Source organism: Stenella coeruleoalba (genome assembly GCF_951394435.1).
Source record: "Stenella coeruleoalba genome assembly, chromosome: 2".
NCBI classification, from domain to species: Eukaryota; Metazoa; Chordata; class Mammalia; order Artiodactyla; family Delphinidae; genus Stenella; species Stenella coeruleoalba.
The window spans coordinates 166,596,469-166,611,671 of record NC_137147.1 but is presented as its reverse complement, the minus strand read 5'-3'; the positions used below and the strand labels follow the sequence as shown (position 1 = coordinate 166,611,671).

The 15,203-nt window shown below is 42.8% G+C and overlaps 2 protein-coding genes across 10 annotated transcripts in view; one reads left to right on the top strand and one right to left on the bottom strand.

Moving 5' to 3' along the window:
* The window catches only part of MALRD1 (MAM and LDL receptor class A domain containing 1), a gene marked incomplete at its 5' end in the record, with an annotated part of 1,062,652 nt that extends 1,058,038 nt beyond the window's left edge, over positions 1–4,614 (bottom strand). For all 9 annotated transcript variants that reach the window (XM_079915185.1, XM_079915179.1, XM_079915188.1 and 6 more), the window contains one exon: positions 4,508–4,614. The remainder of the gene's footprint in view (positions 1–4,507) is intronic.
* Positions 4,259–15,203, top strand: part of LOC307183133 (uncharacterized protein) — a 47,894-nt gene continuing 36,949 nt past the window's right edge. The window contains exon 1 of the mRNA XM_079915196.1: positions 4,259–5,237. Coding sequence (XP_079771322.1) covers positions 4,447–5,237 — 791 coding nt within the window. The 5' untranslated portion in view covers positions 4,259–4,446. The remainder of the gene's footprint in view (positions 5,238–15,203) is intronic.

Below are 15,203 nucleotides of genomic sequence, written 5' to 3'. Positions count from 1 at the left end.
CTCATTTTGCTTAACTTACTGTGTTTGGGGTCTCCTTTTCACAGGCTGTCTGTCCCCAGTGTTTTTGTTGTCTGTCCCCAGTGGCTAAGGTTGGTTCAGTGGGTTGTGTAGGCTTCCTGGTGGAGGGGACTAGTGCCTGTGTTCTGGGGGATGAGGCTGGATCTTGTCTCTCTGGTGGGTAGGTCCACGTCTGGTGGTGTGTTTTGGGGTTTCTGTGGCTTTATTATGATTTTAGGCAGCCTCTCTGCTAATGGATGGGTTGTGTTCCTGTCTTGTTTGGCATAGGGTGTCCAGCACTGTAGTTTGCTGGTCGTTGAGTGGAGCTGGGTCTTGGCCTTGAGATGGAGATCTCTGGGAGATTTTCGCCTTTTGATATTACGTGGAGCTGGGAGGTCTCTTGTGGACCATGGTCCTGAACTTGTCTCTCTCACCTCAGAGGCACAGCCCTGATGCCTGGCTGGAGCACCAAGAGCCTGTCATCCACATGGCTCAGAATAAAAGGGGGGAAAAAAAGAAAGAAAGAAAAAGAAGGTAAAATAAAATAAATTAAAATAAAGTTATTAAAATAAGAAGTAATTATTAAAAATATTTTAAGTAATAAAAAAAAAGAAAAAAAGAAAGAAAAGAGCAACCAAACCAAAAAACAAATCCACCAATGATAACAAGTGCTAAAAACTGTAGAAAAGAAAAAAAAAAAAAAGGAGAGACAGAACCCTAGGACAAATGGTAAAAGCAAAACTATACAGACAAAATCACATACAGAAGCATACACATACACACTCACAAAAGGAGAAAAAGGGAAAAATATGTATATATCGTTGCTCCCAAAGTCCACCTCCTCAATTTGGGATGATTCGTTGTCTATTCAGGTATTCCACAGATGAAGCGTACATCAAGTTGATTGTGGGGATTTAATCCGCTACTTCTGAGGCTTCTGGGAGAGATTTCCCTTTCTCTTATTTGTTCGCACAGCTCCCAGGGGCTCAGTTTTGGATCTGGATGTGCCTCTGCGTGTAGGTCGCCTGAGGGCGTCTGTTCCCCCCCAGACAGGACGGGGTTAAAGGAGCAGCTGACTCGGGGGCTCTGGCTCACTCAGGCCGGGGGGGAGGGAGGGGCATGGAGCGCGGGGCGGGCCTGCGGCGGCAGAGGCCGGCGTGACGTTGCACCAGCCTGAGGCGCACCGTGTGTTCTCCCGGGGAAGTTGTCCCTGGATCACGGGACCCTGGCAGTGACTGGCTGCACAGGCTCCCGGGAGGGGACGTGCAGATAGTGACCTGTGCTTGCACACAGGCCTCTTGGTGGCGGCAGTAGCAGCCTTAGCGTCTCATGCCCGTCTCTGGGGTCCGCGCTGATAGCCGTGGCTCGCGCCAGTCTCTGGAGCTCCTTTAAGCGGCGCTCTTAATCCCCACTCCTCGCACACCAGGAAACAAAGAGGCAAGAAAAAGTCTCTTGCCTCTTCGGCAGCTCCAGACCTTTTCCCGGACTCCCTCCCGACTAGCCGTGGTGCACTAACCCCTGAAGGGCTGTGTTCATGCCGCCAACCCCAGTCCTCTCCCTGGGATCTGACCTCCGAAGCCTGAGCCTCAGCTCCCAGCCCCGCCCGCCCCGGCGGGGAGCAGGCAAGCCTCTCGGGCTGGTGACTGCCGGTCGGCCCTGATCCTCTGTGCGGGAATCTCTCCGCTTTGCCCTCCGCACCCCTGTGGCTGCACTCTCCTACATGGCTCCAAAGCTTCCCCCCTCCGCCACCCGCAGTCTCCGCCCGCGAAGGGGCTTCCTAGTGTGTGGAAACCTCTCCTCCTTCATAGCTCCCTCCCCGAGGTGAAGGTCCTGTCCCTATTCTTTTGTCTCTGTTTTTTCTTTTCCCTACCCAGGTACGTATGGAGTTTCTTGCCTTTTGGGAGGTCTGAGGTCTTCTGCCAGCGTTCAGTAGGTGTTCTGTAGGAGCTGTTCCATGTGTAGATGTATTTCTGATGTATTTGTGGGGAGGAAGGTGATCTCCACGTCTTACTCTTCCGCCATCTTGAAGCTCCCTCCAACAATATAGTTTTGTAAATACAATATTTCTATAATCAGAAATAGTACATATTTGAATGTTCATTTATTGCTCTTCCTTCTCATGCACGTTCTTCTCAACAATTCATGCAACGCTACACAGTCTTGACAAAAAAGACATAACTGAAGTTTTGCACTTTCTATTATGTTAACATTTAAATGTTACACACATAGAGAACTAAATTCCTTATCTTAAGGCCTATGATCACTAGAAAGTCAGCAATCTGCATAGCAACTTATCAAACTATATTTTTGCTATTATAAATCGGGGATGGTTTTTATTTGCATGTCACAAAATTATCTATTCTGGAAAATACTGCTATTAAAATAATAGAAATCACTGTTTGAGTAAATATACAATGAATACCATTTGGAGATGAACATACTTTTTCTTTCTTTCTTTTTTTTTTTTTTTTTTCCTTTCTCCAGATAATTCTAGTGGCTTTAGACTCTACAAATAATCAGTCTGGTGTTTTATGTCCCAGCAATTCTGAAGTTCACTTTGTCTGTTCTGTCTACATGTCACAGAGTCACTAAAATCTTTCACCCAGAAATTCTAAATCTTTTTACAAATGGCGTATTAAGACACATATCCCTGCAAGGAAATGAAATAATTTGATTGTATAAGTAAGATAACACAAGCAAGAGTTAAATGACAAACAGTACTCCCAAAGCAAATTTTGAAAAGCCCTTGAATGAAGAGGCTTTTTCCAGAAAGACCAGCCTCTTTCATCAAGAGTCTTTAATATCCTTGTCCTTCTTTGCAAATAACCACAAAGAAAGAACTTGAAACTTTGCACTGGAATATTCAACGTGTCCAAAACATCTCAATGCAACAAATGAAAAATTCAAATAAAAATTTAAAATAAGAGCTATCATATTCCATTACACATTAATAAGACCATTTTCTGTTCTTCTTTAAAAATTAAAATCAACCAATCCGTGTTGAAATAAATAAATATATCCTTGCTGTATCTTCCTTATTTGAAAAAAAATAATATGCTTCAAACTAAAAACCAAGTTAAAAGAAATTATAATTGGGACAAGACCAATAAAATGTTTTCATACATTCATTTTGAGGTCATTAATATTTTACCTCTCCCATCATTAAACTCAGAACAAGTGCAGTCAGATATGATATTAATTAAAATGCTCTACACTTCTATCAGTGTTGATTAGTTACTAATACAAAAGTGTTAGAATTTTTATGAAACAACTTAAAAATTTACCCCCAAAGAAGATGGAAACCACATATTTAATAACAGATGCCAAATATGAGATTGTTCTCTCTTTAGAAGTATAATTCACCACTTAAATACTAAGAACTGGAGAGGTGATATATTCTTCTCTATGGGTCTTTTTCTGTCTTCAGACATAAGGACTCAGGACTCATCACAGTGAAGCTGAAAACAGGTTATTGGCACATTAGTAAGTTACCCAAAAGCTGTTCGGCAAATTGCCAACTGTATAAAGGAAAATGTGTGGGTTTTGCTACAAAACCTACAATCAATCTAATATGTAGAAAAGTCCTCCTTTGGAGTCTGATATAGTATGAATCAATCACTTACGTTTACAATTGCAAATAGTAAGTCTGATAAATCGACATCTCAAAATACAAAATTTATATCTAGAAAATATAAACTATCATTTTAGAGGTATTTGAATAAATAGATTGACGTTATCTCTGCTCTTTTAAAAGCAAATCAAGGAAGAAAATTTTAAAATTTATCTGTCATCATTCTATTTTGAAAGTATATTATCTATCCTTAACTCAAACAATATGCTATGTTGAAGAAACAATTAAATGCTACCCACGGGATAGAGATGGCACTGTCTCTCTTCACATACAATATAGAATTTCCAAATGCTATCTAAATTTCTTCATAAACACGCCTTGTACCCACTGGAGAGAGAGGCAATGGGATTTAGCAGTTAAGAGCACAGACTACTGTCATGGATGATTATAATAGTACATACCCCATAGAGAGTTTTTGCAAGGAATAAATGAGTAATGTAATAAAGTAAATAACTTGTTTTACTTATTTATTGTTTGGCTGCCTCATGTGGCATGCGGGATCTTAAGTCCCCGACCAGGGATTGAAACTGTGCCCCCTGCATTGGGAAAGTGGAGTCTTAACCACTGAATCACCAGGTAAGTCCCCAAAGTAAATAACTTAGAAAAGTGTCTGCCACATCACAAGTGCTACGTGGGCCCGGCGCCCTGGCCTGGGGCAGCGCGAGCGCCCGAAGCTGCGGCTGGACACCGAGATGCCCGGTGAACAGCGGACAGAGGAGGAGGAGGAGGAAGGGATTCAAGAAGAGATGGTGCTGCTGGTGAAGGGTGAGGAGGATGAGGGTGAAGAGAAGTATTAAGTGGTGAAACTCAAGATCCCCATGGACAACAAGGAGGTCCCGAGCGAGGCGCCAGCCCCGTCGGCGTATCCGGCGCACTTACATGCGTGCTGGGACGCCGTGCCTTGTCGCGCCGCTCCACATTGGCCAAGCACGCCCGCATACACACGGGCGAGCGGCCCTTTGCGTGCACCGAGTGCGGCCGGCGCTTCTCGCAGAAGTCGGCCCAGACCAAACACAGCCGCACGCATACGGGCGAGGGGCCTTATGAACGCCCGGAATGAGACAAGCGCTTCTCGGCCGCCTCGAACCTGCGGCAGCACCGCCGTCGCCCCACGGGCGAGAAGCCATACGCTGCGGCCGCCACTTCGCGCAGAGGTCCAACTAAGCACAGCACCGGCGCGTGCACAGGGGCGAAAAGCCGTACTCGTGCCCGGACTGCAGACGCGCCTTCGGCGGCAGTTCGTGTCTGGCGCGCCACCGACGCACGCACACGGGCGAGCGGCCGTACGCATGCGCCGACTGCGGCACGCCCTTCGCCCAGAGCTCGGCGCTGGCCAAGTACCGGCACGTGCACCCAGGCGAGAAGCTTCGCTCCTGCGCTGTGTGTGGCCTCGGCTTCGGCCACCACTCCAACCTGGAGGAGCATGCGCGCACGCACACAGGCGAGCGGCCCTACCCACGTGCCGGGTGCCGCCGGCGCTTCCGCCTCAGCTCGCACTCTGTCAGCCACCGTCGCACGCACATGCGGCGCCGTCTCTGTATCTGCGCGGGCTGCGGCCGGGACTTCAAGCTACCTGCCGGAGGTACTGCCGCCGAGCGCTGCCCAGATTGTGAGTGCAGTTGAACCACCATTCTTGTCTCCGCGGGGTGCGAACTGGGGAGGGGCATGCTGGTATCCCGACCTGGGCCTGCGTTAACCTGGACAACTCCCTGCCCCGCCATCTGCATCTCAGATAGGGTGGGACGGCGGCCCTGGCTGCCCTGGAACTGGGAGACAGGGAGGATCCCCTACTGGGGTCCCTGGAAACGCGCCCACCTCCCCCTCATTAGAGTGAATAAAGTATTATATCCTCATCCCACCCGTGCCTGTGAATGAAGTGGGTGGGGTGTGAATTAGGAGGAAAGTTGGGGGTCTCCCCAGGCTTAGGTGATTTAGGTAAATTGTCACGGAGTCAAGTGGGGCTATAAGACCAAAAGTGTTCCAGGAACTGGTTTTGTGTGTGTGTGGAGTCATTCCATGCTTGGCTCTTGGTTACGTCTTCATGACCTCAGACCTAGAAGGGTCCATTAATTTAGCGCGTTCGTGATCAACAGGCAGTGCATTCTGCAGAGCTTTGAGTGAGCCGGCATGAACCTCATGGAACTCAGTCTAGTAAAGAGAAGCAATAGTGGAAACTTTAGCACGAGGTTAAAGAACTTCAGTGCTACATTATTATTAGCTCATTTTCATCCTCAAAGCATCCCAAAGTTAGGTAACTCCTTTACTTCCATTTCTGCAGGTGAGTAAATAGGTACTGACAGCCAGTGAATGGCACAGTGGGGACAAGTACACAGGCAAGTGCAGTCCCTTATCATTGGAGCTCTAATGGGGGAGTTGTTGGATAGGAGAGGTCTTCAATGCAATCTTGGAGTTGAGAGAGGCTCTTCTCAGAGGTGGCTTTTAAGCTGGTCTTAAGGTCAAGAGAGTTGGGGTTGAGGACGTATGGAGAGAACCCCTGAACCCACATGCCAGACTTGTTAGAGCAGCAGATGTCCTGTAGGGTGGAAGGTAGGGACAACAAGCAAGGACGTTGGCAGGAGACAGACCACTAAGAACCCTGGAAGCCAGGTTAAAGGTTCCAAGGCCACAAAGAAGCCTTGAGGGATTAGAGGGGAGGGAGGGATATGGCATATTATTGAGCTAGAATTAATAGGAGTTAAAGTGGACGTGGGGAAAGGAGAGATGGGGCTGATTTCATTTCTTAGCTTGGGTGACTGCAGGCAGTGTCATTGAGATGGGGATATGGGATGAGGAACAGAACCAGAGTTGAAAGAAAAAGAAAAAGAAGAAAAAAAAAAGTGCTACCTGTTAGCTTCTTTTTTTCCTGATCATTTCTGTTCTTGTTGACACAACTAGTTCACCAATACTTCCTGTATTACTGTGAATCCATGCGAATGTGACCTGCTACCCATACATAAATACTAAAATTCCTTATCTGGGATGCTCATTTGGGTCCTTTGTCATACACTGCCCTGAATTTCAGTATTTGAGGGTATAATTCTGATATAAATGTGAGACAACGTCATACCTCATTTTTAGCATTCCTCTCAAACAATTAGCCTGCTTCTCTGAGGATCAGGACTGTGTTTTACTCATCTTTTATCGGAGCAACAGCCAGGCACATAACAAGCACTCATGGAACTGATTTGAATATTTATGATCCCCATCTAAGCCAACATCATCATATTAGCACATTAGCATCTGGTAACTGAAAAAAAAAAAAAAGAGGGGGAAACTGCTGGGAAACTCATGAAAACTTGCATAAAATTCACTAGGTGATGACCCAAGTTTTGTCTTTGGAGCAAGAGGAATATATTAGAGCAAACATGGCGAGTATGAACCCTAGCAGCTGTCTTGGTGTCCTGTAGGGAATTCCCAGTGGCCTGGATTTCACCTAGAAATGTTACACTAATCCCTGTCAAAGGTGTGAGGCTGTGACTCCAGTGGCAACATTGTGACTACTTTAACTTATTGCTGTCCAGTGACTAGATTGTCTGATTTTTTTTTTTCTTTCCATTACTTGGATTATATTTGAGCAAATGGATTAGAAGTTTGTGTATTGTGAAGCCAGCACCTTGGGGTTCCGTCAGTGCCTTGTCCCCGGCCCCTGCAGAACGCTGGGGAAAAGTTCCACCTCCACAAGTCCCGGCAAGCCACCTAAAGAATGTCTGCATTCTCTCTAATCTGAAGCCTCAGGGATGTTGACACAACACTTCCTCCTCCCAGCAAGCCCCTCCCAGTGTCTTCCCACATCGTACCCTTAGCAGCTCTTTTCAGGACATCCCTAATTTGCTAGGGTATCAGATTGTACCATAAAGGTAAATGACAGATAAAGCCAAAATTATTCTTATACTTGAGGACTCTTACGGTGGAGGGTTTGTGTAAAGAATTAATAGATACGGAATGTTTTTAAAACCATTATCGTAAAATACACGTTCTAAGCCATAACTGCTATCCCTCTGTCCAGACAACCAATGTAGCCACATCCCTTCCTAGAAGGCTTTGGAGCCACCACTTTAATTATATGCATTTCAATAATATATATTAAGACTTTACCACTCTACTATTTTTAGTGTTTATTTTCTCTTCTTTACTACTGTTCACTGTTTTATTTTCCTCTTGGCCATGTATACTCCTTTATGTCCTCTACTCTCTTAAAAGTGTTGAACTATACCTTATTTCTGGAACAATCTCTTTTTCTATCCCTGTGAAGACCCAGATGGAAGTTGAAAGAGGGGACTCTCCACCAACTGGCCATTATGGGAAGATAAGGAGGACATGCAGCCTCACAGGAGGCCTGCAGGGAGTAATCGCAGAGCTGCAAATGTGGGGAAAAGGCTTAGCTAGCCCCACCAGCGGTAAAGATTTTATCTCAGTGAGTTGTTGAAAGAGACATGCAGATCATCAAGTGAGGCAGAGGCCAAGAAAGAGTAAAAAGTCTGATCACTCCAGGAGATGCATGTAAGGTAATCAAGGGCAGGATAATGGCCACTTTCTGAAAGTGGAGCTGGACAGGAACCGCCCAACCCTGCCATCTGCTAAGACATCAGGCTCAATTCCCAGCAGCCTGGCAACCCGCAGCAGAGACTCAGTGTAAACAGCCGGAGCATCGTCCATCCTCCAGCAACAGTAGCGAACTGCCTGGTGCCATGGCCCTGTGCTTTCGCGTGCGATGTCCCCTGTGCCTGGAATTTCAAACTTTACTCCTTAAATTGGAAAAAGTGCATTTATCTTTTAATCTCAAGTGTAACCTTCTCCCTCCACCTCACAGATAAGGTATCCTTCCTCTGTGCTCTGACAATAATCATATTGGAGTTGAATTACCTATTTGTGTATCAGCTCAATAGACTGAGATTCCCTTGAAGACATAAATTTTTTTTCATCTCTGTATCCCCAGAAATGCCTTACACGTTGTGCTCAGTACATACATGTTGATGAGCAAGTGAGTAAGTCAACAAATAAAAGAAGGAAAGGATGAATGGATCCTTGAGCATTTGTGGTTTTGACAGAGAGACAAGCGACTGTGGGGACCCTTCTGGGACTGAGGGTTTTGCGGGTGGGATGAAGCGATGATATGGAATCCTGCCATCTCACTGAGCCTGAGCAAGGGACAGAGCTGCCTGCAGGATACCAGGCACCTCAGAAACACAGGGACGGCACCTGGACACATGCACCACCTCTGATAACAGTGACTTCTCAGGGAACCAGAATCTCTTTCCTCTTCTTCCTACCTCCAACCAGAGTTAAGAAATAAGAAACCACATACTGCTGACATTTCTCCTTTAGAACCTTTTACACTAGAATGGACTTTCCTGCTTGGGAAGTAAGCCCTTGGAGAAATAACAGCAACTATACTCTGTGTAGCAGAAAGCACGTTATCACCATGGAGATAACAGCAATGCCACTTCTGAGGCTAGTGATAAGAAGTTAGTTTAAAATTCTCCAGAAAACTGAGATTAAAGACAAGAATAATTACAATCTTTGGGGGCAAATCTGTTCCACAATTTTGAATAAGGGAAATAAAAGATCTCAGGTAAAGCCTCTTCAGTCAATGATTTCAATGGTGTTTTATCCTTATTAACGAGTTTATTCTTACACAGTATGTTGGGCTGTATTAAAATGATTGTGGGGAATTCCCTGGTGGTCCAGTGGTTAGGACTCTGCACTGGAGCTGCAGGGGTCCCGGGCTCAGTCCCTGGTCAGGGTACTGTACTAAGATCCTGCAAGCCATGTGGTGCAGCCAAAATAAATAAATAAAATTAAATGTTTGCATTTTATAATGAAGAGAAGGGAATATTGCTACCACAAAGCAAGGACCTGACTCCTTTTCACTTACTAGTTTGTTCAAACATTGTTTCCTAGAAATCATGTTTAGAAATGTCTCATCTAACTCCCCCACCTCAGAAAGTACCACTCACTTTTGTGCTTTCAAACATCAGTTTGTCAGACCGTATCAGAGAAATTAATAAGTGTAGTAACACTCTCAAGCCTAAATAATAGAAATGAATGAATGGTATTTTTAGACCATATGATCTGCATATACGTCTTCATTTTTTAGGGTATAAAGCAAGTTTTTTAAAGTTTAATACCATAACTTAGAACATAAAGATCAAAGTCTAAATACAATCCACATTCTTCATTCCCCAACCGGAAACACTCTCTAAAGTGACATACACATATGTATACTTTTTGATTATAACAAAAATAAGCCTGATGCTGTTACTCTGTCTTACAGGTTTAGAAAGCTTAAGCTCAGAATCATGAAGCAGGATGTCCAAAGTCATATAGTTCACATGCAATAGAATTTAAATTTGAACTTCATCCCTTGAATTAGTGAAATGTAAATAAATAGGGAGTTCTGGCAGATGGATAAATTAACTTTCATTGGACTATGGGCATTATTCAAATTCTATAGGGTTTTTTCCTTCAGAATAAATAAGAACATGATTCATCATAAATGTTAAAAATTACATAAGGAAAGTTCTCCAAATAATGTGAAAAAGCAAATAGGTTCAAAGAAAGACTCTGCAACAACAATAAAAATTAGGATATCCCTTTGGGCAGTATTTTTCAAACTGTGCTCTTCAAAACACTACTTTCACTGGATATTAAGAGATACTATATGGCGGGGTGGGGGGGAAGGATTCACCAAAAATTAGTTTATTTCTATTTAATAACAAGGAACAACCTCAAAAGGAAATTAAGAAAACAATTCATATTTAAAATAACATTGGGAATTCCCTGGTGGTCTAGTGGTTAGGACTCTGAGCTTCCACTGCCAGGGCCTGGGTTTGATCCCTGGTCAGGGAACTAAGATCCTGAAAGGATCAAAATAAATAATACCAAAAATAAATAAATAAAATAGCATCAAATTATATGAACTAACCGTACTGAAGTAATCATTTCACAGTGTATATATGTATCAGATCATCATAGTGTACACCTCAACCTACACAGTGTTAGATATAATGTTATATATACAGATATATATATATAAAACTTACACAGTGTTGTGCACATATAAACAACAATTTTGAAAAAGAAGAACAAAATTGGAGTTCTCACACTTCCTGATTTCAAAACTTACTGTAAAGGGACAGTAATGAAAACAGTGTGGTACTGGCATAAAGACAGACATGTACTCCAGTGGCACAGAAGAGAGCCCAGAAATAAATGTGGTCAAATGGCGTCGACAAGACTTCCAAGACCATTCAATGGAGAAAGGACAGTCTTTCCCGCAAATGGTGCTGAGAAAACTGGATATCCACAAAAGAATAAGATTGGTCCCTTACCTTATACCATATTCAAAAATGAACTCAAAATGAACCAGAAGGTGGCTCCTCCCACACAGTTTTGTATCTCAATAAATGGCAATCTCCTCTGACCAGTTGCTCAAGCAAGAAGTCTCAGTCATGGTTGTCTTCTCACTTAACATCATTCAGTCCATCAGAAGACCTATCAGCTTCTAAATAGATCCTGAATCTGACCACCTCTACTGTCTCCAAGCTAAAGTTGCCTCTCTTTTGTACAGAGATTGCTAACTGGTTTTCCTTTTTTTCCTTCTCATTTTATATTGTCTCTTTGTACAGTCAGTTTTCCTCACTGCAGAGTCATTCCCTTAAAGGAAACCTGACCCCATTTCTCCTCCAGTGGAAACCCTGTCTTGGATTCTAATCTCACACTAAGTAAGAGTGGTCTAAAAGTCCTACACCACCTACACCCCCACCACCCTCCTTAACTCATCTAACACTACTCCTGACCCCATTCACTCTTCCCTAACATATCTGCTTCATTGCTTCCCTGGACAATACCCAGAATGTCTCCACCTCTGCACCTTGGCACTTGCTATTATTTCACCTGCAAGTTCTTCTTCCACAGACCTGCAGGCTGTTCCCTCCTCCCCTTCAGGTCTTGATCCTAATATCTCAGACTTGGAAGATTGTCTATGACCACCTTATATAAAACAGGTCTGCTTACAGTGTTCTTTTAGTTTTTATTTGTTTGTTTTTTACTGTGCATACCACCATTTGAAATTTTATATGTATTTACTCGTTTGGGGTCTAGCTTAAAATTAGTTATGTATTTTGACTGTGGCATTCACTGCTAGAGAATAATATATTTTTAGCAAATATTAAAAATTATCTATATTTTTCCATCCTCAGGATTTATTTGAAATGGCATATTCAATTTAATTTCTGTCATATCATACCATACATCACAAAAATCCTATGAAATCTTGAATTTCTAGCAGTATAATGTATGCCTCTGATTGACATTTTATTTTGGCTGCAAGTGATTTTAATAAGCACTAAATATCCAATAAAAATATTGACTCCAAAGTCAAATTTGGGCAATCTGGCCACAGAGGAAACATTTTCAATATATCCTTGCTTTAGAGCAGTTTACCCCCAGCATCTTCCCATAAAATAACACAGTAATGATTCTACAAAAGAAGGTTCCAGAAAATAATTAGATGGAGTTGAAAATAAATCCTGCTCTTGTGAAGAAGTGACCAAAGGGTGCTGATCTTGTTCAATCCCTGATCTATCACTGTTGGAGTGGGAGAGATCTTCAGTGGTGTTGCAGAGGAAATTTCACAAAAATCATGTTTCTCGATAGCGGTGGATCAATTTTCCAGTAGAACTCCAAGCAGGAAGAGAGTCTTCTAGCAAAGCCCATTTAGAATGAATCGTCCATTACCCTGTATGAGCTCAGTAAAGGAGCAAAGAGGTAAAGAGTCAGAGTTGATTAATTGTAGAGCCACAACGAGCATTTTATACATTTTAAATAAAATCAAATACTTCCATACCAATACACTGAAAACCATCTACTATTTCTTCGTTCATTGAAAAAAAAATTCATTGAGCACCTGCTGCAGGTCAGGTACTCTTCTAACACTGAGACTATAAATGCAAAATAAGGCGAGGGGAGCGGTAAACCCTACTTTTAGGGAGCCTACATTCTACTGGAGAAAGGCAATGATCAATCAACTGAATCAATAGGTAATTAATGTTGATAGGTACTCTAAGGAAAATAAAGGCAGGTAAGAGGACAGATAGTAGTTAAAATGCTGGCAGGGCTCATACGTTTGATAAAGGTTCAGGGAAGGACTCTTGGATCAGGTGTCATTATATATAGAAAACCTGAATGAAGTGAGAGTGAGCTATGAGGCGAGCGCATAAATGCTTCTGGCGGAAGCGTCCCTGTGTGCCAAGGCCGAGGGCACTTAGCATGATTGAGATGCCGCAGGGCCGCAAGAGTGGCTGAAGGCGAGTGAGTGAGGCCAAGATTGGCCAGAGATGCAGATAGAGAAGCAGGTGAAGACCATTTCATAGAGAATGTTACTTGCCATGGTAAGCACTTGGTAGTTCATTTGTAAGCTGTTACTGGGGTGGATGAGCACAGAGCAGGAGGAGAAGCTGGAAGACACATTACAAACCTGATGCAACAGTCCAGGTGAGAGATGATAGAGGCTTGGACTAAAATTGTTTAATTGATAGCTCAAAATTAGAATATATTTTGAAAGTAGAGCTGACAAGATTTTATGATAATTTGAAATATGGGGCTTAAGGGAAAAACATAACATTTGAGAGTCAGATCTCTGGGTCAAGATGAGATAAGTCAGTTAAGTGAATATAGACAGAGAAGAGGAAAGATCCAACAACGATACCCTGAGAGATTCCAGTATTTGAGGTCTTAGAGCTGAGTAGGATCCAACAAAGACAACAGAGAAGCAGTAGTCCAGTAAGGTAGGTACAAATAAAAAGGGAATGATATTCTGGTGACCAAGGGCAGACACAGTTTCAAAGAGGAAGGGGCAACAGATGATGTCAAATGCTGCTGCTGCATCAGTAAGGTGAGGACTGCGAGTTGACCCCTGGATTTAGGAACATGGAGGACATGGATAAGAAACAGCTGTAGGATGATGTAGGAAGAAGGCCCTGCTGGAGGGGGTTTTGTAGAGAATGAGAAAACAGAAAGTGCTCGTTGCCATTTTAAAGAAGTTTGCTCGTGAAGGACATAGAGAAATTGGACAAGACCTGGTAGGAAATGTGGAGTCGAGAAGGTTTTTGGATAGAAAATATTTCAAGCAGCTTTTATATTTTCAAAGATGTGAAAAGATCCATTCTTATATTATCCCTTGGCAAATATCAGAGTTTTGTAGCTTCATTATAAGGTCCAAGGGGGAAAAAAAGCTAAATAGGTATTTTTCTCAATCCTATCATTTCCATGGCAATCTTTAAAGCATATTTTTTAAGGAATCTTTAGGGTACACTCCCGTTATAAAAATGCTAGCCAGGGCTTCTCTGGTGGCTCAGTGGTTGAGAGTCTGCCTGCCGATGCAGGGGACACGGCTTTGTGCCCCGGTCCGGGAAGATCCCACATGCCGCGGAGCAGCTGGGCCCGTGAGCCATGGCCGCTGAGCCTGCGCGTCCAGAGCCTGTGCTCCGCAACGGGAGAGACCACAATAGTGAGAGGCCCCCGTACCACAAAAAAAAAAAAAAAAAAAATGCTAGCCATTTGAAGAAAATATATTTTAAAATTCTTGATATACATCAGTTTTAAATTCTTGATATACATCAGTTAAGCACAAAACTTAACATTTGGCTTCCCACAAAAAATAATAAAATTATTCATGAAATGGAAAAGAAAGAAAATGAGTGCTACCAATTTGTTTCTTATTTTCAGGAGAGAGAAAGTCTCCTGCCAGTAACTTCATTAAGAATATTTAACAACATAATGAATATTGCTAAATATTTAGTCCATGTGGCTTTTTTGTTTAATAACAATCTTCTAAAAACAAAACCTTAGGACATATTTTGTAATTTTTTGTGGGAATTTCTACAGAAAATTAATGTCATCTAAAGCATCAGTCGAACTTTCTGGTGGTATTACATTAGAAAATCCAGAAAATTCATGATACACTTATCCCTTGGACCAGATTGTTGGAGACTTTTTCAGACCCACACGTGTTCCTCCAAATGGCCTTGAACAAGCCTATCTACGACTGCAGGAGACCAAGGACTTGGTATCTCTGCATACCCTCAACCCACCTGTGGAAATACTAGTTGAGAAGAACCTTAGATGATGACTCTCAGACATGAAGTGTCTTCATCTGTCTTTTGAGAGAAAAGAATAGTATAATCCAGACCAGGCTCTCTGACAAGCACCTAAGACACAAAATAAAGATCTCATTTGCTTTAAGTACCTTAGTATGCCAGGGACTAAGTTGGATTGTTTCCATAAAAGTTTACAAACCACACTGACTGAAAATAATCTCAGTGTAGGCACTCTAAAATATCACATTTGTGAGGAGTGTCAGAGTCCAGTACATCCACTTTGGGCGAGATGACTATGGTTTAATGGCTTATGAATTCCACTGGAGAAAGTACAAGAATTCCCACTGTACTCCAACTGTTTTATTCATGTACTGCTATATACCACCGTATTTCCCATGCTTAGAATGATGCCTAGCTTACAGTAAGTAATAAATGTCACTTCCAAAATTATTCATTCAATGAACATTTTATTGAGC